The sequence below is a fragment of the Eurosta solidaginis genome, chromosome 1, assembly GCF_040869045.1.
Source record: "Eurosta solidaginis isolate ZX-2024a chromosome 1, ASM4086904v1, whole genome shotgun sequence".
Taxonomy (NCBI): Eukaryota; Metazoa; Arthropoda; class Insecta; order Diptera; family Tephritidae; genus Eurosta; species Eurosta solidaginis.
In genome coordinates this window covers 319,684,334-319,711,262 of record NC_090319.1, presented here as the reverse complement: position 1 = coordinate 319,711,262, position 26,929 = coordinate 319,684,334, and the positions used below count along the sequence as shown (strand labels likewise).

At 37.1% G+C, this 26,929-nt stretch overlaps 2 protein-coding genes across 3 annotated transcripts; one reads left to right on the top strand and one right to left on the bottom strand.

The window, feature by feature from the left end:
• Window positions 1-960: 960 nt before the first annotated feature.
• LOC137237712 (gametogenetin-binding protein 2-like) lies at window positions 961-21,502 on the top strand. Of its 2 annotated transcripts, none has more exons than XM_067761763.1 (6): window positions 961-1,141; window positions 1,242-1,347; window positions 6,828-7,394; window positions 7,612-7,787; window positions 19,018-20,185; window positions 21,087-21,502. In XM_067761763.1, exons 2-6 carry the CDS (start codon window positions 1,246-1,248, stop codon window positions 21,312-21,314), a joined length of 2,241 nt encoding a protein of 746 aa, XP_067617864.1. In that variant the 5' UTR covers window positions 961-1,141; window positions 1,242-1,245; the 3' UTR covers window positions 21,315-21,502. The 2 variants fall into 2 exon arrangements, with proteins under 2 accessions (XP_067617864.1, XP_067617863.1); XM_067761762.1 differs by having other exon boundaries at window positions 1,238-1,347.
• MED27 (mediator complex subunit 27) lies at window positions 21,439-26,384 on the bottom strand. The gene is made up of 5 exons (XM_067761764.1): window positions 26,012-26,384; window positions 25,652-25,921; window positions 22,027-22,114; window positions 21,752-21,967; window positions 21,439-21,690 (listed from the first exon to the last, which is right to left on the bottom strand). Exons 1-5 carry the CDS (start codon window positions 26,179-26,181, stop codon window positions 21,553-21,555), a joined length of 882 nt encoding a protein of 293 aa, XP_067617865.1. The 5' UTR covers window positions 26,182-26,384; the 3' UTR covers window positions 21,439-21,552.
• Window positions 26,385-26,929: the final 545 nt, after the last annotated feature.

Here is a 26,929-nt window from a genome sequence, read left to right as displayed (position 1 = left end):
TTGTAGGGAAAATCAAGAGGAGCACGACGCAAATTGGAAGAGAAGCTCGGCCTTAGATCTCTTCGGAGGTTATCGCGCCTTACATTTATTTTTTTTTATCTCAATATTTACTCAAGTTATCGTGTTAACGGGCGGACGGACGGACATGGCTCAATCAAATTTGTTTTCGATACTGATGATTTTTATATATGGAAGTCTATCACGATTCCTTTATACCTGTGCAACCAACCGTTATCCAATCAAAGTTAATATACTCTGTGTGCAAAGCACGCTGAGTATAAAAACGAGGTTCGATCACGGATCGTAAAACGTAATATGGGCCCAGATGTAACCACGTTGAGCTTCCTAGGTCATAGCTCTACCTCCCCTTCTACAAGGGACGTTTTTGCAACTTGCTTTCTTACTTGGTGATTAAATTACATGAAGGCTTTATTGAGCTTTTGGTAATACTTAACATTAGAGATCGATACTATACCACTACAGGAGAAGTATAACAATACGGGTTTTGACATCGACTACTGTTATTCGAAGGCAAAAAATAAAATGACAGCATCTTTCGAAATATATTCACAAAATTCACTTTTCTGAAAATACGTAGAGATGAAGTGTACAAATGCTTTTTTAAAAATATAAATATATTTTATATAAATGACACAAAAAATTTAATTTTCGCGTTGATACTGTCAAAACGCTTGAACACCAAAGAATCGACCAATAAGGCGATTTATATAAAACATTTTCAATTTATTTCGCAAATATTTCTTGAAATAGAATTTTCAGTTTCAGCTTCCGAATGCGTGGTACTAGGCCCAAAAGTTTTGACAAATCTCCCAAAATTTTTGGACGAATTTTTGTAAATGGAAATGCCACTTTCAATACTATTTTTAGTATGGCCATAGAGCAAACTAGTACTAAGTACGATTTTGTACAACAATGAAGGTGGAATGGAATAGTTCCAGTTGAATCTACGTGTTTGACAATTTCTTATAATTTCTCGTTGTCTCGTCGTTGGGAAGAATTTATTATTATAGTACATTAATATAGAGTATTAATAATATTTAAAGAAAAAATCTGTGTTTTCTTTTTTTCGGAAGCTGTAAACGTTCGTTCTACAAGAAGACCAACAGCAATTGAAATACTGGTATATAAAATTTCCTTTTTTGTTGAAGCAAATAAGATTTGTACATATAATTGAGGTTTGCATATTATCTACCTTGTCGTCGATTGGTGCTCCCAGATAGAAATATGGCTAAACTGACGGATGTATATAGAGCAGAGGATGTAATCGATGTTGGATATAGGCAAATACCAGTGGTTGCAGGTTCAGGCGATGATTCTTCATTAATGGTAAGTTATGTGGTATGCGAATCTTTTGAGTAACGACATTGACACAATGATCGCCCATTTACTATATGTATGTGCATACGACATACGAACTCAAATGTGTACTTGAATTTTTAACATAAAGTAAGGTTGGATTAATAAAGAAAGAGGAAGAGATGTTATCTAGACCTAAGAAAGAAGTTTAAAGTTAGGCCATGCTGTATGTTGTTACATGCTTTTACATCGAATATGAGGCTTTCGTTTGCCTAGGAGAAAGTGTATCTTGTACGTAGTAAAAGTATGTGCATACTTGGATTACAACAGCTGATTGCGTCGAGCAGCTGAACCTGTTGATACAAATGAAGAGTGGAACGGAATAGGGAGTACATGTCTAAAATCATCATATTGATATTAAACTTTGATTTAAAAATGCTCAATCCTTCAGCTATGTAAAATTTCTTTGATTCTTCATGGCCACTTTACATAAGTACCTATTTGTTTTCTAATTGTTTAGCATGGTGCAGTTTCGGGGCAAAGAAATGCTGTCAAAACAGGTTCAAAGCTAAATGCAAAAATGTATGTATGGCTTGTACATGCATTTCCGAAGCATTGATTTAGTTGCACCATCTATGGGCGTATATAGAGCTATCAAATGGAGATACTGTATTACTAAGTTTACATTCTGCACAATAAACATAGGGTTTTTGACGTTGAATAGATCATACAGAAGGTCGTGTCATGGGTGGACATGTACGTACTGTTTATGGAAGTTTATTTAGAGTATAGATTGGTGCATACTCTGCTTCAAAGAGATATCTCGTTGGTTGAGTGAGAATAGAATAACAAGAGAAATCAACAGGAGCTTTTTCGCGTGAAAAGGAGTTTGTCCCTGGTTTTGTTCTTCTCGATTGGAGCATTTTAAAAGATTCTCCATTTTGGCTATGCGAACAGAAGCCTCCCTATCCAAGATATGTCCGCTTAACGCGATTCAGGTTGCCAGCGCAATATATCTCCAAACCCAATTGTCAACCTCACATATCCATGGCGAATCCTTTTTCATTAACAGCCGAAGCTCTGGCGACGCCGAGCTCCTCATGGATCTAGGGAGTGGGAAGGATCTAGGGGAGTGAAGGGGATTCAAGGGGTTGTGTAGCGCAATATATAGCTTCTCCAACCCAATTGTCAACCTCACCTTCGAGCGGCGAATCCCGTTTCACTAACAGACGAGGCTCTGGCGACCCCAAGCTCCTCATGGAACTTGGGGGTGGGGAGGGAGGGATGGCCTGAAGGTTTAATGTGGCCATATAAATCGTTCCCGAGATGGTCGGGCCAGCACCTTAATGGTGCTGTGTTACCGGAGCGTATCGGATCTGTATCCGACAAAGGACCATCACATCGATAAGACTCCCCAAAGCCTTCGGGGAGTAACTAATCGCTACAACAACAACAACAAGGCGTTATGAACTAGGTCGCATGTGGTCATAACAAATAGTTCCCGAGATGGTCGGTCTAGGTACCGGAACGTACCGGATCTGCATCCGGCAAAAGACCATCAACATCGATAACACTCCCCAAAGCCTTCGAAGAGTGTCCTTATCCCTACAACAACAACAACTAGTTGGTGTAAGTTAATTTCTTCAAGGCAAGTGGGATGAAATGTTGTTGGTCCTTTTTCGGATATTGAATTGGTATGTTCGGGAAAATAGCACAATTCAAATTATCCAATCCCTCCTTCATTTATAAACTTGGTACTGTCAGAGCTTCGCTTTGCAACGGGAAGGTGAGGTTGACAATTGGGTTGGAGAAACTATAAATTGCACTGGTAACCCCATGATTGTGCTCCACAACCCCTTTAATTCCGAAGATTGCACATGAAAGACACTGATATGAAGAATTGTGCGTAAACTTTAGCAGGCCCGTAGCCGGTTGCAAATAATTTTTGTAGAAGCCTTTGGCTTGTACGTTATACACCATACACTAGACGAACTATGTTAGTTTTTTCCTATGTCAACTTTAGATTATATAGACAGCTTAGAAAATTTTCTAACAAAATTAGGGAGGCTCGAAATTCATTTCAGACCTATGGGCCCATGGACAATATTACTCAGTATGACCCATAGATTCAGAAACTGGATGTGCACCTGAAGTGTTCCCCCTTTTTTCCCCATGCAATTTGACCCGACCTAGTATGTATGTATGTATGTACATTCTTACTTACTTAATTGGCGCTTGACCGTCTAAACGGTTATGGCCGTCCAACAAGGCGCGCCAGTCGCTGCTTCGCTCCGCCAACCGGCTCCAATTGGTCACACCAAGGGAGTTTAAATCGTTTCGCACCTTGTCCTTCCAACGGAGTGGGGGCCGCCCTCTACCTCTGCTTCCATAGGCGTGTTCCGATAGAAACACTTTCTTGGCCGGAGCATCATCATTCATTCGCATAACATGGCCTAGCCAGCGCAGCCGCTGCGTTTTAATTCGCTGGACTATTTTGATGTCTGCGTATAGCTCGTACAGCTCATCATTAAATCTTCTTCGGTACTCGCCATCGCCAACGCGTAGAGGTCCATAAATCTTTCGAAGAACTGTATGTACATTCACAAATGCACAAATTGGACATGTACGAGACCATTTGAATGTTGTTATTGGTGTTGTAGCCTTAAGGTTACTCCCAGAAGGCTTTGGGGAGAGTTATCGATGTGACGGTTCTTTGCCGGATACAGATCCGGTACGCTCCGGTAACACAGCACCACATTACTAGCCCGATCATCTCGGGAACCTATTTATATGGCCACGTTAAACCTTCAGGCCATCCCCCACACCCCCAAGTTCCATGAGGAGCGGTATTCGCCGGTATTCGCCGCTCGAAGGTGAGGTTGACAATTGGGTTGTAGAAGCTATATATTGCATTTGAATAATGTGATTGTTTTCTCCTGTCTCTTCATGTTATTAAAAAGAGCTTGGAAGCCTTGTGAAAATATCGACAGCTAAATAATATTTTCTAACAAAATCAACATATCTTTATTGTAATTGATTGTGAATGTATGTACATACATATGTATATAGTTACTGACATACTTATATACGTAATTACTTGATAAAATATACTCAAATCGCTGTTCGTATTGTCTCTTGTCATTAATGAATATATTTAAATGCGCTCAAACCATCGACTTCTTTAAACGAACTTCATAAATATTGGCAGCAAAAAAACTTGTAGATATGTGCAGTCGTTTGCCAGACATGAAAGTCTAATGTGGCCACATTAAATAGTTCCCGGGATGGTCCAGCTAGTACCTTAATGGTGCTACCGGAATGTTCCTGATCTATATCCGGAAAATAACCATCAACATCGATAACACTCCCCAGAACCTTCGGGGAGTGTCTTTATCGCTACAACAATATAAATAACCTCAGACTTGGTTCAAGCACCACCCATTTTATACGACACATATTGTTAACCAACGAATGCCCAATGTTTCTACTTACTCAATTGGAGCTTAACCGTTTAAACGTAGTACAATTATTGGTTTTTCGAAATTTCGGTAGTGTTATCTCATTTTAAAAAAATATTAAAGTTCAAAAAATATTTTCCTATTAATGAATTCCAGAAGAATTACTGCATATTTATAGCTCTCAATTTATTTATTTATTTATTAGTCTACAAATTTAACAATTAATCAGACTAAATATAGTTACGGATTACAGATTAATTACAGAAGCATACAAATTGAACAAAATTATATTTTTAAGTATGTATATATATTATTAAATCAGTTGTCGGGATGGACTGTGATGCCGAGCAACGGGAATTGATTATTAGTGCTGTCGTAATGGACGTGATTTCGAGCAGCTGATGTTGTTGTTGTAGCGATCAGGTTACTCCCCGAAGGCTTTGGGGAGCGTTATCGATGGGATGGTCCTTTGCCGGATACAGATCCGGTACGCTCCGGTAACACAACACCATTAAGGTGCTAGCCCGACCATCTCGGGAACGATTTATATTGCCACATTAAACCTTCAGGCCATCCCTCCCTCCCCAGCCCTAGTTCCATGAGGTGCTTGGGGTCACCGGAGCCTCGTCTGTTAGTGAAACAGGATTCGCCACGGATAGGTGACAATTGGGTTTGGAGAAGCTATATATTGCGCTTGCAACCTGAAAAGGTTGCGCTACACAACCCCTTGAATCTGGTATTTTAGTCGCCTCTTACGATAGGCATACCTACCGCGGGCATATTCTAACCCGTCTGACCCGGTGGGGGTCGAGCAGCTGATGTATATTTGACACACAACAAGTAGGGCTGCGATGTGTGGTAGGTTGGAAAGGACGTGATTCCAAGCCACCCGCCCAAAGTTACTGGAGCTGGTGATAAGAGTGGGAGGTTGGAAAGGACGTGATTCCAAGCAAACCACCCAAATCATTGCGCTTTTAAGCTAGTCAGCAGATTTTTTTTTATTACGTGGAGTGAGTCACACGGGGGGGGGGGGGGGGGGGCATCAGAATTCGTTTTAGAGGTATGGTTCCTTCGGCAAAGTTTCTTATTTTGATCCCTAGAATACGATTTTGACAGAGCAATGAGCGATTTTTAAATCGACCCGCCCTAGTACACAGACAACGAAGAGGTTCGTGCATTTCAAAATTCGTTCTGCATGTGCTTATATGAAGCGGTTGAAAATGTCTAGATGGTCTAAAGGGAACATTAAATTTTGTTATTTAATAATTTGGGAAAAATTTAAACAACGTGACATGACATCAGGACGGACAAGGCGACAGCTGTTTCCATTATACCTTGTAAATCACTTCAAAGCCTTTTCTCCCGGGAGTGGGATTTGAACCCACACTCCTACGATAGTTGAACGTGATACAAACGCATTCAGCCACGTCATGCCTTAGTTGTTGTAAAGTTTTTCCCAATTGCCTTCTTTTTGCATATTTTAATCTTTTACACATTGCATACTTCGTATGTAATTATGTGTTAAAGCTATGCTTGTTGGTACGGCGGTTTTCAAAGAAACTTTGGTATTGTTGCTTTTTATTTGCTATTTTATTATTTAATGTACATAATTTTATTAGAAATGGGTTCCTGTTGTTTCTCTATGCATTCTCCAAAGGCCTGTCTTCCTCTAATCTATATCTAACTTGAATATTTCTTGGCTAGTTGAACGTAACTGACCTTTGCGGCTGATCTGAAGTTTATTCGATTGCTCAGCACTTGAAAACGATTATACATATTTGGGTACTGTTTTTTTTTTTTTTTTGTTTGCTGCATTGCGAATATGTAGAAATTAAAATTAAAATCGCTACAGATGGTGAAATTCTGCAGGCACAATGTGGATTTGGAGGAGTAGCCCTGGGGTGTTTATACGAAGATTATCAAAATAGTTATTTTTTTAATTTTTTTACTCGGAAAATAACTGAAAAACAATTAAAATAAAACAGTTATAAATTTCGACCCCAAAAGATAACTTGACCAACTCACATTTCTTGCATATGTGGCTTTTTGCAGATGCTAATGGATTTGAGTAGCAAAGGATTATGCATAGATAGCCCACAAATTCGTGGTAGAGAACTTGAAATATTTACACGCAAGTTCAAACTATTAACAGCGGATGAATTGCGTCAATCACTCGAAATAGATAGTGTTACATTTGTTTCGCTTTTAAATCAATGTGTGCCATGTGTGGGATGTCGCCGGCGTGTTGAACGTTTATTCTATCAATTAACATTATCAGGTCATCCAACATTAGATCCATTGGTATTAAAGGATACCTGTATACTTACGGTGCGCGAAGAGCGTATGTGGGCACCACAGGCATTGGGTACATTGCTCTATCGTCATCATGAAGTGCTTAATAATTTGTTGGATAATAAAATACGGAATAAACCACGTTGTCTGTTACATTCATTGGATGCATTTCGATCCAGACCCTTTTCGGAAGTATGGCGTGAGGTATGGTTCTCAATGAAGTACAATTGTCGTGACGAATTGGCTATAATTAAAACGAAAGAATTACACGAAGTACTCGAGAATTACTTAAAAAAACATAAATTTTGTCAGGGATGTCGTAATAAGGTGAGTTATGCAAAACTCTATCACGTTTGTCGATTGTAAGTCGTAATTGAATCTTGACCTCTGTAGAGTCGAATACAATAATCAGTTCATAGTTTTTTATGTAAAAGCTGAACGATTTCACAGAGCTCAATAATCATGTGGGTCAACAAACCACGATGATGGTTGTAGTAGTGATGCTGATTTCTCATTTCAATTTTTTTTTTTACTTTTACATCAGATCGAAAAGGCATACCAAATACTCGTAAACGAAACGACTTGCAAGGAAGGATTCGATGCGGCATTATACGCGAACATTAGAAAGCCGCAAGGAGAAAAGTATATTCAAATTATTACGAAAAAAGTGGATTTCCTCGACGCTCTTATTAGGCGCGCCGAACCCGAAGTCAACGGCAGGTAAGTTTGACATATCGCTCATTTACTTCAATAGTGTCATAACTCAAAAAACACAATTTTCCAGGAGAGCCATTCAAAGATTTTAGTTGCCATATGTTGCAAGGCATATTTTCATTTTTATAGCACGTGGTAAATTTTTAACGGATTTTTTTATACAACATAGATCATGATATTGGGTATGTTTCAATGTTATTAACTCAAAAGTCATGTTTTTTGAGTTATGACACTATTGAAGTAAATGAGCGATATGCACATTTATATAAGTCTTTATACTTTAAAATTGTATGTATTGATTATTGAAGTAAAATATATTATGCATGGGAATTTGTAGGCAAGCCTCTTTAGATAGGCGACTGAAATCCACAGACCTAAAAGGTTCGATGTGTTCATATCAAGTTTTTCCCGGGATGGGGCTAGTTTCCGGAATGATCTCTTACGCTCCACATCAGCGCCACATCATGACTTTTTGTAACAAAAGCTTTCGGATTGGGATTGACTACGCCAACATAGCTGTAGGATAGATAGTAGGGTTGAAGGTAAAATTAGATAAAAGCAGTATAGGTTAAAAGAGGGTGAAAGAGGGAGAGAGTTCACTTTTAAATAAAAGTTTCTAAAAATTCTACAACGCAAACTTATGTGGGCGTCTTGGTTACGACTTGTCTCGAAACCCTACTATAACATTTTTCATCTACACTAAACGTGGTTAACACTAAATGTGAACTCCATAAACAGGCGTCGGACCTTTATGCCGGGAATTGCCCGGTGAATCCAGTACTCAAAGAAAAGTATCCAAAACTCGCGGAAGAGGAACGCATACTCCCCAGGGAAACGCGTGTCACTCTTGCTCAACTTCGTTCTGGATACTGTAACAAGTTAAACTCTTACCTATCCAGAATCAACCCCGACATACAAAATGTATGCCCCGCTTGCAATGTGTCCCCACTAGTGACGTGCATTATTACACTACAAAGTATTGTACAATGTAGTATAATTGATAAATACCTTGTATATGTTGTGCAAACGAAGAAGTTGTAAAGTAAATGTTGTGCTGTTGTCAAACAGATGGTTGTAGATGTTGTGTCGTTCTGGTTTAATCACTCTACACACAACATCGCATGTTCGTTCTACTATGTTGTATTGGGAACTACACAACATGCATTCATTTCTCTCTCTCATATACGCAAATACTTATTGTACTTATAGTGTGCTTGATCGTTGCAACGCGTGGCAAATTGTTTTGTGGAAAAGTAAAGTGTTTGTGGTAAAATTTCTTTGAAATTTTATATTATATTTGTGAAAAATAAATAACAATGACATTAAAGCTAAAATCCTGTCAGGTGTTTATAAAATAAATATAAAGCGAGGAAGAAGCAAAGTTTGGGATTATTTCGGCCATATTATTGACGATGGAAATAATGAAATCCCAAACTTTATTGCATGCAAAATATGCAATAGCGTTTACAAATACTCAAACTATGCGCTGTCAAATATGTCGAAGCACAAGCGCTTCGTTGGAGCACAAAATGAAGAAGGAGTAATACAAGTTGAGGTGAATGGAGATACCAACAAAAGATGCACAGAAGTTTTGGCAGAATGGGTGACGGGTGACATTCGCCCTTATGCGCTGGCTCAGGATCGTGGCCTTAAAGAATTTACCAAATTCATACTCGAGGTTGGACATAAACATGGATCTAATGTAAATGTGGAAAACCTCTTGCCGCACCCCACTACAATTTATAGAAATGTTGAGCAAAGGTTTAAAATACATTTTTAAATTTTAAAAACCGATGTAACAGCGGTAGCTGAGACTGGATATGCGCTAACAAGCGATATATGGACGGACAATTTCCTAAAAATGTCTTTCCTCGCCGTAACAATCCATTACATAAAGGACAGTTCATCGAAAAATAAGTTGCTTGGTTTAAAATCCATGAAAGGCCTCGCTAATACAAGTAAGTTACTATATATTTAAGAATGCAAATGATAATAGAGCAAGTGTAGATATTTTATGAAAATTCATGTTTTTCGGGGCATCATTAAAATATTTTTAAAAATATATTACACTGTGGAACATTTTTGATGTCATCGAGTACAAACTCCTTCTCGTGAGGAATTTCTTGAAGTTCTTATCGAAAGTAAACAAAACTCTATTTGGGTTTTTGCTATTTTATTTAAGAATATATTTCTTTATGTTTAAATACGCACCTCACCCCCCATATTTTTCATTAAAAACTAGCTCTATTAAAGACGAATACATAATAATTGAAAATATCATAGAACTTACTCATTTACTATTATTAAATAGGTGCTAATATTAAAGAAAAGGTGGTTAGTTTGCTTTCCGAATTCAATTGTTCCTTAAACAGTAAGGTCGTAGCCGTGACTGACAGAGGAAGTAATATGATTGCTGCATTCAAAGAAGATAATAATATTCACTGCATTAGCCACTTGATTCACAACACTGTGGAAAAATGTATAAAGAAGACGACGCAAATTGATGAACTCATTTCTTTATGTGCAAAGCTGGTAAAATATTTTAAAAAATCAGGCTTGAACGCAGAATTAGAAACATATTTAAAAAGCTTTTGTACAACCCGATGGAATTCGGTATACTATACTATTTGCTCGATTGCTAAAAATTTTGCAGCCATTCAAGATAAATTATTAGAAAAGGATCTAGTAGAAAAATATAGTATCATAAAATTATACAATTTAGAGAATTTAATGAAAATTTTAAAGGTTTTAAAGGATGCCTCAGATGATCTTGAAGGTTCGCTATATCCAACTATACATTTAGTTTATGCGAATATAGAGCATTTGAAATCATCTCTTTCCATAGAAGACGATGATCCATCCCTAATAAAGGAATTTAAAATAAATTTACAGGAAACGATAACGTCTTTAATAGATCCAAATATCACAATGTACCACAAATTAGGATTATTTCTTTTCCCTCCTGCAAATAAATTAACCCAGTTCAGTTTAGATGAATCTGAGGAAATTATTAATTATTGTAAATCCCTTTTGACACCTTATGCAGACAATATTACTTTACCTGTAAATTCCACTGCAACAAATTCTTCCAGAATGTTTTCTTTATTTGGTAAGCACATAAGTCCTTCAGAAACAACTGCCAACTCAAGTGTTTCAGCAATTCATAGCGAAATATTAAAGTACAAAAACACTAATGTAACATTATATGATGACTTTAATATATTGCAGTGATGGAATGAGCATAAAAATGAATTTCCTCTTTTGTTTACATTAAGTTGTCGCATTCTAGCTATCCCTGCAAGTAGTGCACCCTCTGAAAGAGTATTTTCAATTGCTCGAACAATACTAACCGATAAAAGATCTCAAATGACAGCGAATTCAAAGTCATTTAATGAAATAATGTTTGTCAATATAAACTCAAAAGACTGATTAGACTATCATTTTTTTACGAATTTTATTTTAAGTTATTGACTAATTAATTAATATGAAAAAACAAATGTGTTACTTTTTTATATACAAAATATGTATCAAACTAATGTGAATCTTAGCGATTTATGAAATCAAGTTATATGTGTTATTTTTTGTTTGTTTATATGTACATTCAATGTACTACATTGTACAATGCACATACGTTTTTATATATTTTTATTAAAATGAAATACTTTTATTATATTATTTTATTATTACAGTTATTTATTAATTAATAACAAAATGTGATTTATGTTCCTTTTTTAATATTCGAAACATGTACCAATCTAATGTGAATCAAAGCAATTTATGAAATCGAGTTATGTAAAATTTTTATTTATTTTTATGTTATGTTAAAATGAATACCTTTGAATAATTAGTATTTTTTACTATTCACCTTTTCTGGTATAAATACAAAATTTTTCCATCCCAAAAACAAATAAATTTGTCTTTTTATTCTATTTTACTGCAGTCAGACAAAAATAGTATTCCACAAATACTCACTACATCTGTTTGAAATGAAATACTACTTTGTATTGTGCAACTTGTATGTAGTATTGTAAGTTGATACAACTCAACTACACACAACCTACGAGAGTAGAGCTTAACATCTACAAATACAACATAAATGAAAACACGCACTCAAACTTACTCAAAAACGAAATCATGACCAACTTGCACGATGTTCTGTACCAATGCACGTGTATAGTCCCCACATGACACCAACCATCTCTTTAATTGTAATGTGGAACCAACGCCTCTAACACCCCTTTCATTATGGTCCACCCCTGTTGAAACAGCAAGTTTCCTTGGACTCCCGTTAGATGATATTGATGACAATTTGTGATCGGTCGCGGCTGTTAGGTGGGGCGAAGCATTGCTACAACAACAACAACACTAAATGTGGTCCCAACAGATTTTGAGTACAGTAATTAAGGATGGTAGGGTTAAGGAGCTTGAAATATACCCGTGTTAATATATGCCTGTCGTAAGAGGCAAATAAAATTTACAGACCCGAAGGTGCAAGTGGTCAAACAAATCTTTCCCCCGACAGTCCAGCTAGTCGCGGATCGTACTGGAATTTTATTCTACTCATATCCGTAAAATTTCCCGAACCCTTCGTGAGGTGCTTTAACGGTTACTACAGGAACATATTTTCACAGCCTATGCCCAATGATAGACTTCACTGCTTGAATGATTCGTTTTTTTTGGTAGATTAAACAAACTGGCCAATTGAAGTCCGCGCACAAATGACAGATACAGAAAGGAGGCGGAGAGAGAGCTAGAAGATGTAGATGTAGAAGGAAAAAGAGTTAGGTAAAGAGAGGGGGATAGACAGATATATAAGCCTCTCTTGATAAATCGAGATAGGGAGGGAGGGGTTTATATTTTTATTATTTTTTATTTCTTTTATTTATTTAAAGTTATAGTCGACTCAAAAACAAAGCGGGCGACTGCTAAGAATAATAGATTCAATTACAAGAAAAGAACGTACGTAAACTTACAAGCCAAGAATTAAAGTAAATTATATATAATTATACGCATTACAATTTCAATTATGATATACAGAAAGTAACAATGTTATTTAAGAATTCACATAAGTGTGCCCAGTTAGGGCCATCGCGAAGAGCCCAGAAGGGAGCTTACGCGAAGTGCTCAGAAAGGAGCTCGGTGTCCATAAGGGGGCTGACGCGACGTGCTCATAAAGGAGACAGATGCCCAGTAAGGGGAACACGCGAACTGCATGCGACGAGGTTAATAGTTAATTATTTATTTACTTCGTTTAAAATATCAGGCCAAACACAAGAGTATGGCAGTATGTAAAGCGGCAAACGAACATTCGAAGCTAATACAGTTGTACAGGTCATTATATCGTGAGCACCAAATCCGCATGGAATTATTTCTGGCAAAATTTTGTCGACAAAGTTGTAAATGCAAAGGCACAAACTATCTAGAAGTCCTAGTAGGAACAGCAAAATTTAGATCAGCGGAGTCAATCTCATCGATGATCAGCTTATGAATGAACATTACACCAAGTAATATTCGACGAGTTTCAAGCGCTGGCAAATTAATTAAAATAAGTCTATTCCTATATGGTGGAAGATGAAGACTTGAATCCCAGTTGAGACCTTGTAGTGCAAAAATTAAAAACTGTTTCTGGACAGACTCAATCCAATTTATGTGGTTTTGAAAGGTTGGAGACCAGACACTTGAACAGTACTCGAGAATAGGACGTACCAACGAGGCATAAAGTATTTTGGTGAAATAAGGGTCATCAAACTCTCTAGCCCATCGTTTTATAAATCCTAGTACACCAGTTGCTTTGTTTATAGTAGTTGAGATATGTAAGATAAAACTTAATTTCGGATCAAAAAGAACACCTAGATCACATACAACAGGTATACGCTTCAAAGGGAGACCATTTAGCATATAAAATGCCAGAAACGGTTTCACACGATGAAATGTCATTTGCTTGCATTTAGTGCAATTAAAAAAAGTAAACCAACTTTGAAAAGAGCAAAGATCGGCTTGAATCTGTTCAGAACTGGATGAATCTGAGCGCAAATATGTGTGACAAAGTAGAGTATAAGATAATTTGTGGTAAGTCATTAATGAACAAAGTAAAAAGTAAGCAACTCAAATGACTACCCTGGAGCACACCAGAGATTACATTAATCGACTTTGAACAATTGCTTTTGAACAAAACTCGTTGAGTTCTGTTTTCGAGATAACTTGCATCCAAATTAAAAGACGCTTAGGAAACCCCAGAAAATCAAGTTTGAGAAGAAAGGCTCATGATTAACAGAGTCGAATGCTTTACTAAATTCAGTGTAAATGACATCTAATCCATTACAATCCAAAAAACCATTCATAATTAGGGACGTAAATTCGAGCAAGTTGGTTGTTGTTGATCTCCGACGCACAAAACCGTGCTGACAAGGAGATATTAAAGAACTACACAGATGCTGAATTTGGCATGTAATAATCTGTTCAAAAGTTTTAGGAATATCTGAGAGTTTAGCTATGCCCCTGTAGTTCTCTATATTAGACCTACTACCCTTTTTATGCAAAGGTATGATAAACGATTGCTTCCAAATAGATGGGACTAATGTGGATTCCAGAGATAGTTTGAATAATTTTAAGATAGGCTCAGATAAGTTTACAGCACAGTACTTAAGCACACAACTAGGAACTTCATCTGGGCCGGGGGAAAATATCGGTTTCAAAGCAAGAAGACTATGAAGAACAGTATCATTATCGCTTCCCAAGGCACCTGGTTCTATGTACCGGAGCAACTCGGGATTTTTCGTGACCACGGGCTGTCATTTCAGTGTAAACCCATTTAATTTGTTGCGTCCTTGGTCGCACCTATTAGATGGGGCGAAGCACTGCTACAACAACAACGGTATCATTATCAATGAACGGGCATTAAAATATTATTCGAACTTTATAAGTTATAAGGATAAATATTCGAAAGAACACAATGGAATGAGTACGTAGACTTAAAAAATTCAGCATATAGAAAGAGATTCGAGAGAGATGAAAAGAGAAAGCAAAGAGATGTATATTAATAAGGGGCACTACTTCGTACATTTTCAAAATTAAATGCCTAGTCTCCAACTTGATTCTATGGATATTATTGGAAAATTGCCTTCTACACATTTTTCGGAAGTTTATATGTATATACATATGAGGCGAATGATAGCAGTCACTATGATGGTAGTAAATAAAAGCACCACAACAGCGATCCCCCAGCGGGTTAGGGGGGGGGGGGGGGGGGGGGGGGTCAGAATATACCCGCGGTAGGTATGCCTGTCGTAAGAGGCGACTAAAATACCAGATTCAAGGGGCTGTGTAGCGCAACCCTGCAGGTTGCCAGCGCAACATATAGCTTCTCCAAACCCAATTGTCAACCTCACCTATCCGCGGCGAATCCTGTTTCACTAACAGACGAGGCTCTGGCGACCCTAAGCTCCTTATGGAACTTGGGGTTGGGGAGGGAGGGGATGGCCTGAAGGTTTAATGTGACCACATAAATCGTTCCCGAGATGGTCGGGCCAGCACCTTAATGGTGCTGTGGTACCGGAGCGTACCGGATCTGTATCCGGCAAAGGACCATCACATCGATAACACTCCCCAAAGCCTTCGGGGAGCAACCTTATCGCTACAACAACAACAACCACAACAGCGAAGTCAGCAGCCACACATACATATATGTAAGCAGCAAAGGTAAGACCGAAGAAGAAAGAGAAAACAGACACACATACATGTACTCAGCAATAAAGGTCAGGCCCGAACACATAAGATTAGCTTATTTGACGTTCCCCATACAAACACATGCAGTCAACTGCAGCATCGTGCGCTGCCGGATGAGTTGACTGCTTTTGGCTGACCTCCAGAAAGTTGCCTTTCTATACAAGAAATAAGGTTGAAAATTTTTATTTCACTCATCGTATGTTTAGAGGTGCCCCAACGCAATTAAACTTTGAAAAAGACGGTAGGTACAAGTTTTTTTTTTTTTGTCTCATTGATTTACTTTCGCTTGTTGTGTATGTGCTCATAGATTTCAAAGCCTAATGATTTTCATGGCCTACAAAGTGCCTGTAAAGCTCTTACTTATTACACTTGATTAGAAACATACTATTGTCAACAAAAAACTGTAAAACATCATTTAAAATTTGTCGTTTTTAGTTATAATATGTAATTTTACTAAAGTTATGTATATTAAAAAATAAATAAAATTAATATGTAAATAATGAGCTTTGTAAAATCGCGATTATTTTGCTCAACTTCTTGGGGCTAGGGGCACCTCAAAACGCTATTCTACGAAAATAATATTTGGTGGTATTGCTTAACTCCTATAAAGACAACTTTTCATTGTTAGCCATTACAAAAAAAAAATCCATAGGGTATCACTCCACCCTAATACACTCATATGCATAGAATACAACAGTGAGAGCGCATAAGAGCTCAGACTCCATAACAAATACATGTAAACAACAGTTGGAAGTGAAAAAGTTATTTCTCACACATATATACGCTTGAACAAGAAGAAAAATGTGGATATGAGTACAGAAACGAGAAATAAATAAGCAATTGTTCGAAAAGGCTGTTCTTGCAAAGTCTAGACCCCAGGAGAAATAGGCAAACTAGACAGCAGAGCGTATAACAGTTAAAAGTGCAGAAGTTATTACTCACACATATACACGCTTGTAACAAGAAGAAAAACGTGAATATGAGTACAGAAATGAGAAATAAATAAGCAACTGTTCGAAAAGGATGTTCGTGAAAAGTCTAGACCCCAGGAGAAATAGGCGAATGAGACAACAGAGATTATAAAAGCAACGCATGCTGAGGAAGAGTAAGTCAGTTTGATTTGAACTAGCTATTAGATTGGAGACTAGACATCTATGTATTTCGGAAAAAATACCACCTTTTGACTTTTATTAATATACACTTCTCTGGCGAAAGTATTAACAGACAGCTGGATAAAATATTTATAAAAGACTAGCAGACCCGGCAGACGTTGTTCTGCCCTAAATTTGGCCTATCTGCATACATTTTAATAAGTTTTTCCGTCTAACTCTGCCCTGTCCCTCTACACTTTTTCCTAATCTTTTTATTCACTCCTCCCTCCGTCTTTTTCGCTTCATCTCCATCTTCGTCTCATTCTATGTCTTTCTCAGTCTCCTCTCTTTTCTCTTCTCAAGTTTTTCTCCTTCTTCATCTCTTATTGCCAGTCCCAGAGGGTGGTATGTATTTTTTTCCAGTCCCATTCCGAGTCTCAGTCCCATTCCGAGTCTCAGTCCCAGTCCCACTCCGAGTCGCAGTCTCAGTCCCAGTCCGTCTCTGGTATACTTCCCGGAAAAAAGCATCGTAAATACTAATATAGGCAAATTTATACGAAACTTCAGGCAAATCGAATAGGATGTATGTAAATAGGTATGTGGGTATTATTAATTCTTGTCTTTATTTCGGCTTCGCATGCATATTTGTCAGTTTTGCCAGGTTGATGCGACTAAATCGAATATCACAATGAACTTTAGAGCTCTCAGCAACAGCTTTCATTTGATATCCATAATACACACACATTCTAGGGGTATCCGGGTCCATGTTTTGGCCTATATCTCGAGACCCTAGTCACTCAGCGGTGTAAAACTTACTCTGTATTATAGCACGCATCAACAGTTTCAATTTGATACTCATAATGTAAAAACACATTCTAGGTGTATCCGGGTCCACGTTTTGGGCTATATCTCGAGACCCTAGTCTCCCAGTTGTATGAAAATTATCCTGTACTATAGCACTCATCAACAGCTTTCATGTGATATCCATATTGTATAAACACATTCTAGGGGTACCCGGGTCCACGTTTTGAGCTATATCTGGAGACCCTAGCCTCCCAGTTGTATGAAAATTATCCTGTACTATAGCACTCATCAACAGCTTTCATTTGATATCCATATTGTATAAACACATTCTAGGGGTACCCGGGTCCACGTTTTGGCCTATATCTCGAGACCCTAGTCACCCAGGGGTATGAAAATTATCCTGTACTATAGCACTCATCAACAGCTTTCATTTGATATCCATATTGTATAAACACATTCTAGGGGTACCCGGGTCCACGTTTTGGCCTATATCTCGAGACCCTAGTCACCCAGGGGTATGAAAATTATCCTGTACTATAGCACACATCAACAACTTTCATTTGATATCCATATTGTATAAACACATTCTAGGTGTATCCGGGTCCACGTTTTGGGCTATATCTCGAGACCCTAGCCTCCCAGTTGTATGAAAATTATCCTGTACTATAATAGCACTCATCAACAGCTTTCATGTGATATCCATATTGTATAAACACATTCTAGGGGTACCCGGGTCCACGTTTTGGCCTATATCTCGAGACCCTAGTCACCCAGGGGTATGAAAATTATCCTGTACTATAGCACTCATCAACAGCTTTCATTTGATATCCATATTGTATAAACACATTCTAGGGGTACCCGGGTCCACGTTTTGGCCTATATCTCGAGACCCTAGTCACCCAGGGGTATGAAAATTATCCTGTACTATAGCACACATCAACAGCTTTCATTTGATATCCATATTGTATAAACATATTCTAGGTGTATCCGGGTCCACGTTTTGGGCTATATCTCGAGACCCTAGCCTCCCAGTTGTATGAAAATTATCCTGTACTATAATAGCACTCATCAACAGCTTTCATGTGATATCCATATTGTATAAACACATTCTAGGGGTACCCGGGTCCACGTTTTGATCTCAAGACCCTAGGCACGTAGCGAAAAAAAGGTAGACGTTGGCCGATTCTCAGACCTACCCAATGAAATTAACTTATAATAGGTTGGATCGATTTTTTTCGTTAGGTCGGACCGAAATGTAAACTTTTTTTTTCAAATTTTGAATTTTTTCTAAAAAAAATCAACTCAAGAATGGCTAAACCGATTTGGGATTTCAAAATCAACTAGCCATCATCTCTCCTTCCTGTATCTTTCCTAAAAATTTCATGGAAATATGTGGAGCCGTTCTCGAGTTATGGAGTGACAATCAAAATGTACACTTCTTTTTATATATATAGATAAGTAGAGGGTGAGGAAAGTTTTGAGGATGAAAAGAAAGGAGTTATAGACGAAAAATGCATCTGTTATCTGATAATGAACAATAAACTAAGATTTTTTGTGCTGATTTAATTTCTTAATAAAATTGTTTAATTGAATGTCTCTCCACATTCTTAATCAAGCTATTCGAAGCAACGCGAACGTCATGCAAAAACTCTTGAAATTGCACAAGAGGAAGTGCTAACCTGCGTTGGGATGATTATGTACGAGCGATTGCGTCGCATTTATGTAAGCCTACGTGAAGAAGAGCGCGCTTGTCAAGTGTTAGCTGCAGTTGGTGTACACGCACTCAGTCGAAGCTTCGATATGGCAGTGGAACGTAAGCAAGGTATCAGCAATTTGGAGTTACTCTATCAGGAAATTAGTCGTGCTGAAAGAGCTAAAGAATTGAGACGGGAACAGAAGAAACTGAAAAAGAAGTTGAAGAAAATTGAAAAGAAAGAAAAATTATGTCAGAAATTTGGTAAAACGACTGAATATGCCGATTCTGATACAATAGATGCAGATGAGGAGGATGATGAAGAAGAGGAAGACGACGACTTAGAAGAAGAAGCAAATGTAAATGAAGAAGGTGAGGACAATTTGGAAATGGTAGATGAGGCAGTGGATTTGTCAGAAGAATTAGATGAAGAACTAAATAAATTAGTAGATATAATGGATAAAAACTTACGTGTTGAAACTAGCGAAGAGAAGGAGATACTCCATCACAATAGTAAGAATTCAAATGTGGATTCTAAGTCTCCAACTCAAAAAAAGCGAAAACAAAAGAAGCAGAAAAAACAAAAGAAAAATCAACAACTAACGGCGAGTTGTAATAGCAGCAAGAAACAGCAGCAGGTTAGTAAACAACAGCAGCAGGAGCAAATCCACTCTCAACCACAACATCGTGTGCCTCTATTTGACCAAACACCATCAACAATAGTTAATGCCACCGATGCCGATGGTAGTTGCTGTGGAATCAACACAGATAAGCATTGTGCTACCGAAAAATGTGATGTATGTTTAGCATCACATAATCATTGTCCATGTGAAAGTGATGTACGTGATTCGGGTTATGGCAGTGAAATGCTAACACCTGATCATTCGCCTATAAGTAGTGTGCCTAGTACTCCAGAAGGATCTGAAGTATCTTGTTCAGATGGCTTTTGTAATCACGAAAATGGGCAAGATATAGACGATGAGCATCATCACCACTTGTACGACATGACGAGCGGCAGTTATGTGTGGCGAGATGGTGCTCTTAGTCAAAAGTGCGGTGATACGAATTGGCTGAGCTTGCAGCAAATGTTGGTATGTATAAAATCAATTAGCATTTATTTATATGTATATCTGTTCTGGGAAACAATTTATTTTCAAATTGGACTAGAATTTTGCCATTAGCATCCGATATTGTAGGGCATTCTATACCTTTTTTTTTGTAATGGGAAAGCTCGGTATACAGAATTACGAGGTCTGCTATTTTGCTTGAAATAAATGTTAAGGTTAAGGGTCACGAAACGCATGCCCAGTTTCTGTATAAACATACTTGTTTTCTACTACATGGTCTTAACGTTAAAGCGCCCCTTTAAGCAACCGAGAATAAACCTTTCATTCTTCCTGGATTTCATTTTTAATTCATATCGATTTCGTAGCTTTAAAGTCAACGCTTACTTAAATCCGTAACAAACTTATGAAGAGGACACGGGAATAAATAGGGACTAGCAAGTCATAAATATAGACTCTCAAAATGACGAGATTTATTTCCGGAAATATTTAGGCCAAGCTTCTCATCCAATTTGTGGCGGGATAATTTTCATTTTTTTCTACAAATTGGCAGAACACATGCTTTATTACCGATTACGACCACCATCTTTTAGTTTACAAAAATAAGTTCGAAGAGTTTGTCATTGATAAAAATGTTTTCTAGAATATTGTATTGTAATGTAACTTTTCCCAGGCTTTGAAAATGGGACATTCGGTGTGATAGGCGAGTACACTAGCTCCATGCCACGGCTGCAAAAACGTTATATTCGAGCATGTTTATAGTCAAGGTTATCTTTGTACATTACTTAAAGTTTGGTAATTCCACTTCTAAATTAATTATACTCATGTACCATCAGTCCAACAAATGGAAATTTCAACGACATCCCACATTTTTCATGCGTGTTAAAATTTGTATATATGCCGCCTCTAACTTTTTTATCTTCCCTAGGATCATTGCGATGATTACGTTGACGATGAAGAGAACTGTTACATTCCACAAGAAGTGGTTCTGGAGTATCAATGCCAACGGGAAAAAGTGGAGCAGCAACGTCAAAAGTTGCGCGAAACATTGCGACAGAATTTTGCGCGTTTATGTAAGCAGCAGAAAAATGGAAAAAAGCTACAAATCATAAACGCTACAACCAAGTGTAACGCATCTGGGTCTGCTTGTAATTAATTTTACTGCATCACAGAAGTGTTATAGTAAATTTCTATCAACACAATGCGCAGTCCAAATAACTGCATAGCAGTCCTTTAGTAATGCATAATGTGTTGCAAACTCAAGAATGATTACTTATACATTTTTGAATTATTATTGTTTCTGCAAATATATATTGAAATTATTTGAAACTATGCAATTGTATATACCTATGTGTTTTTGTTATCTTAATAATATAAATATATATGTATATAATTCAGCAATTACGACATTCCTCATGAAAAGGCTCCAATGTACGCAAATCACGCCAAGTTGGTGGTAATCCATTTGATACAAATTTACCGCAACGTTTACATGCCTCCAAAAAGAGCTTACTGTAACTGTGTAGCCACGTCTAAAAATAAATTATTTTATGTGACTATTATTTGAAAATTTGGTAAAAATTAATATATTACCATATAACTTTTAATAGCCAAATCAGGCAGAGTGGGTGAGAAAAAGTGTAACATTGCAATATGTGTATGTTCTTGCACTTTTCGAAATACTTCATAGCGAGACTCTGTCCATAAATCATCGGGATCTAAAGTCTCATCAAATCCTTTAACTGTCACCCATTCAATGAGTACGCCCTTACAAACTATAGCTGCTTTGAGCACACGACTAATTGTGAGCTGCGAAATATATAATTTCCCATAAAAAATTCATTTATTCGAATATACTGTTCACTTACAATTACAACAACATTAGATCCAAATGGACGACAAACTTGGTAGCTTGTTAGTGGTAAATTCATTTCACTCAACAACTTGTCTGTGTGACTAAAAAAAATAAATTTTCATTTAAGATCGGATTATGCACATATGTATATGGGATAGTTGGTGTTCAAAGTTCAAATCCGCTTACTAATCAACGGCGGCAAAAATTTTCATTAAAGAAATGTTAAGCGTTTCAAATGGTTTCTGTGAAGGCAGATCTATTTTCGATGAAAAAAAACCTGCAATGATAGATGCTCACTTGGAAATCTAGCTGTCTAATGCCGAAGATCCAGCATAAATTGTCGCAAATTGGAAACACCGCGTGAAAACAAGTGATCATCTTTTTGCTTTTACCCACAAAGGCACTATTAACACAAAAGCAACCAACAAAGGCGTCAAATTGTTTTAAAGACCTCGGATAACACCCGCCTTGTTTTTTTTTTTTTAATAAATATGGTCTACAGCTCGCCCGCTTTGAACTCAATTGAAATCATAGTAAAGGTTGTTATAATTGAAGAGCAAATCATGCAAAATCAAACTAAAACAGGAACAGAGATCACTCGACAGTGGGCCCTGTATATGTACATTAGTATTATCCTCAAAAGGAAGCTCATTCAAATTAATTTTTTGACAAGGTTAGATAGATAGATAATTAATTGAGGATCGCACTACGACCATTGGTCTATTGTGCCCTCAACTGCTTCACAGCACCTCATCCAAGCCGACTTCTCTGATGAACCCTAGCAGTTCACCTGGCTTGAGGGATTTGATGTGAGAGTGCTCTGGCCATGGTGAGCCCAAAAACTTAGCCCTACGTCTTGAGATTGCGTCACATTCCAGGAGTATATGTTCCGCCGTCTCCGCTGATCGATCACAAAATCGGCATGTGTTGTTCGATAGTATGCCCAGCTTCTGCATGTGGCTGTTCAGTCTGCAGTGTCCTGTAAGAATAGCTGTTAGGATCCTCAGGTTATCTTTCGACAGGCCCATTAATGCCCTATATCGAGTTGTGTTGTAGCCCCCCAGCAGTAACTTAGATTGCCTCAAGCCTGGCATATTGCGCCAGAGATCCTGAACAATATTTTAACTGGAGCTATGCAAGCATTGACGTATGAGAAGAGGATCCAAATACAACTGAGGAATAAGTGGTATGACCGTGAGCTAAGGGAACTGCACAAAAGAAAAATTGAATTCTATAATACTGCTAGAAATACTGGCAACTGGGTGGATTATAATGGCATAAAAAAAAGATATAAAAAAACTGTTATGTATAAAAAGAAGAAATATATGGAAGATAAAGTGCTCGATAGTGCAGGAGACATGAAGCGGATGTGGAAGTCTTTAAAACATCTTGCTGAGCTCACCGATGACAGAAAGGTCGTTAGCAAAATAGTAATTAACGGTGAATGCCTCGAGAAGGAATACGATATAGCCAATGCCCTAAATACATTTTTTATACAGAGCATAGCTGAAATTAATGATAGCATTGAAATAATTCCGATTGCGGCAGAAACAAGTGTAAATAATGCAATTGAAACTTTTCAATTCACCGACGTAGAGTTAGATGATATAATGAACATTTCTAAATCTTTTAGAAACAAATATGGTGGAAAAAAGCTTTTGTCGGAGGGGGTATTTAAAGATGCCATGATTTACATTGCTCACTTCTACAAAGATATAATAAATGAATCAATAAACAGTAGCATTGTTCCAAATTGCTGGAAAGTATCAACTATAGTACCTGCGGAAAAAGTCAAAAATACAGTAAGGCCAGAGGAACTGCGCCCAATTAATACGCTACCCGCAGATGAAAAAATTATGGAAACGGTGGTTAAAAATCAATTAGTGGCATATCTAGATAAATACCAAATTATTATACCTGAACAATCTGGGTTTAGGAAAAGCCATTCTTGCGAAACCGCACTGAATATGGTTATTGCGGAATGGAAAGAGGATATAACTGATAAGAAAGTTGTGATCTCAGTCTTTTTAGACTTAAAACGTGCTTTTGAAACTGTGGATAGAGAGGAACTGCTGAATGTTATGTTTAATAATGGGATAAGAGGAAAATCCTGGGAATGGTTCAGAAGCTATTTGAGTAATAGAAAACAGAAGACGATAATTGGAAGTGCAGTTTCACCGGTTGCTGATGTACATATTGGGCTACCGCAAGGTTCAGTATTGGCACCGCTATTGTTTACAATATATATTAACGATATTAAAGAATGCTTGAAATATTGCAATATTCGACTATTTGCGGATGATGCATTGATAACCATTAGTGAAAGAAGTGAGGGCTTTGCGGTATCGAAAATGCAAGAAGACTTAGACTCCCTTTACAAATGGCTATGCCATAGAAAGTTGAAAGTGAACGTGGATAAAACCAAAAGTATGATATTTTGCAAAAATCAAAGCATTATGGGTGCCAATACCCTTAGCAATATTACTCTGAAGATAAGAAATGTTGAAATTCAGCAAGTAGACAAGATCAAATACCTAGGAGTCTGGATCGACAAGAACCTTAGATTTGGAGAACACATAAATTATTTAGAAAACAAAATTGCAAAAAAAATTGGTTTTATGTACAGAACTTGTAAATATATTAGTCAACGACACAAATTATTAGTGTATCGATCAATTATTGAACCGCACTTTATCTATTGTCCAACAATCCTGCTATTAGCAAATGACACACAAATAAAAAAACTGCAGATACAACAAAACAAGGCAATGCGATTAATTTTAAAATGTTCGCTTAGAACACCAAAAACTACAATGCTAAATATGTTAAACTGGCTCAGTGTAAAACAGTCGATATATTATTTCACATTGAAATTTATACATCATATGAAATTAGGAATAACACCGAATTATCTGAACGGGAGAATACATTTTAATCATGAAATACATAACTATGGAACTAGAAGCAGCGGAAATATAAGACTGCCTAGAGTAAGAACGGAGTTCGCGAAGAAGACTTTAGAATATATAGGTTATAAAATGTACAATGAATTACCAAATGCGATAAAAGACTGTGAAAATATTAATAAGTTTAAAGCAAAATTATTCTTATACTGTAAGTCATTAAGCATGTAATGTATACAATTTATTTATATATATATATATATATATTTTTTTTTTTTTTTTACCTTGAACTAGGTCTTAAAGACCGTAAATAAATAAATTATTATTATATTATTATTATTATTCTTCCCTCTTATCCCTTTCTTCTAATAGTAGATGCCCCCTGATTTCCTGCGGGCCTACTGGCAGGAACGGCTCAGGACCAATAGGTCGTGTCATTGCTGCCTCCCTTGCCAGGCTGTCCGCTTGCTCATTGCCCTCCACTCCCCGGTGGCCAGGAACCCAGGCCAACAACAGTTTGTTGTGTGCTCCTAGTTGATTTAGTTTGACAAGGTTACTTGAAAATATGGTTAATGTAATGATTATTACTTGAAAATAAGGGTAAGTATGAGTTTAATTAAGTTTACGCCAGGGTAGGAGATTTGCGGAAAATATTTAGAACAGAGAAATTCTGTGAATACATATTTCAGAAAAATAAGGTCGTGAATAATTATACGTGACACTTTAGGTACTTACTCTGGATCGGTATTATTACACGATGTAAATGGTATGCGTCCACGTTTTTGAGAACAGTACGTGTACGAACGCCTGAGATTGTTTTGATTAAGATTATTGAATGCCAAGAAACTGTGATCATGAACTTTATCTATCCATTTATAGCTGTTCACCAACTGTGAATATAATGCTTGCCTATCCTGTGCAGTTTCTTGGGCCAGGTATGTAGTCTGGCCTAAGCAATATGGTGTTTGCGGAGCTTGTAAGCCATTTATTAAACTTTCAACTTCCCTGTGTAAATGTAGTTAAATAAAACGAAACAAATAAGTGTAAAATATATCCTATTGCTTAAATATGTATTGTGAATGTGCTAAGGTTTACCTCAATTGAGCATTCATGTTATTGAAGTTTTCCTGAAACTTAAGTAAAAACTTGGTGCGACTATCCTCGGCCAATTCCGCATTTGTGCCGTCTGCTAAATGCTCGAAGCACTGCCGTACACTAGAACGCAGTGATCGCACAGATCCTAGCGTAGAATTTAGTTTCTCCATTCTCTCTGCCTTTGTATTTGGTATGGACTGAATTTTTACTGCGTTCAGTGTAAGTGCTTAGCAAAAGTATTTTAAGTGATTCACTTGCGCTTTTATTCACTAAGAATATAAAGTGTTTTGTAAATTATTATTAAAAATTATAAGCAAAATTAATTCCTTTATCAAATTGACAAGCAAGTTTACAGGGTGAAATTCAAAAAGAAACAAAAACTTTAGGGTTGCATTTGTTTACAACTCACGTCAATCAATTGTATCCAATTTGGTACAATAAAGCCTCATACTATGTCTCCACGGCATCAAAATCAATTTGATCCCAAAAATAGCTCGAAATTAGCTGGTTTCGTTATGTGAAAACTGTCAAACGAAGTAAGAAATTCTTCTTCATGTCATCGAAACTGTACCCAAATTATGTGCAATTTACGCCATAACCATACCATAGCCAACCAATTGGTTTTTGGTTTCTCGCCATATCCATTACCTAATAATATTTTAGTTGGTGAATTTAATAACTTTTTATAGATTTTATTCATTGTTTTGGATGCTTTATGACTAAGAGACTTATTTTTTTGTGGAATATGTGTGTAATTGTTTGCGTTTTCTTCATTTTTATAAAATTTTCACGATTTTTAGGTTAAGGCATTAATCGATCACATTGGAGATGGGCATGCATATGGTAACGACTGTGGCGTTAAAGCGGAGTCATTGGTGCCGTTTGTCGTATCGCTGTAGTCGTATCCCTAACGTAATC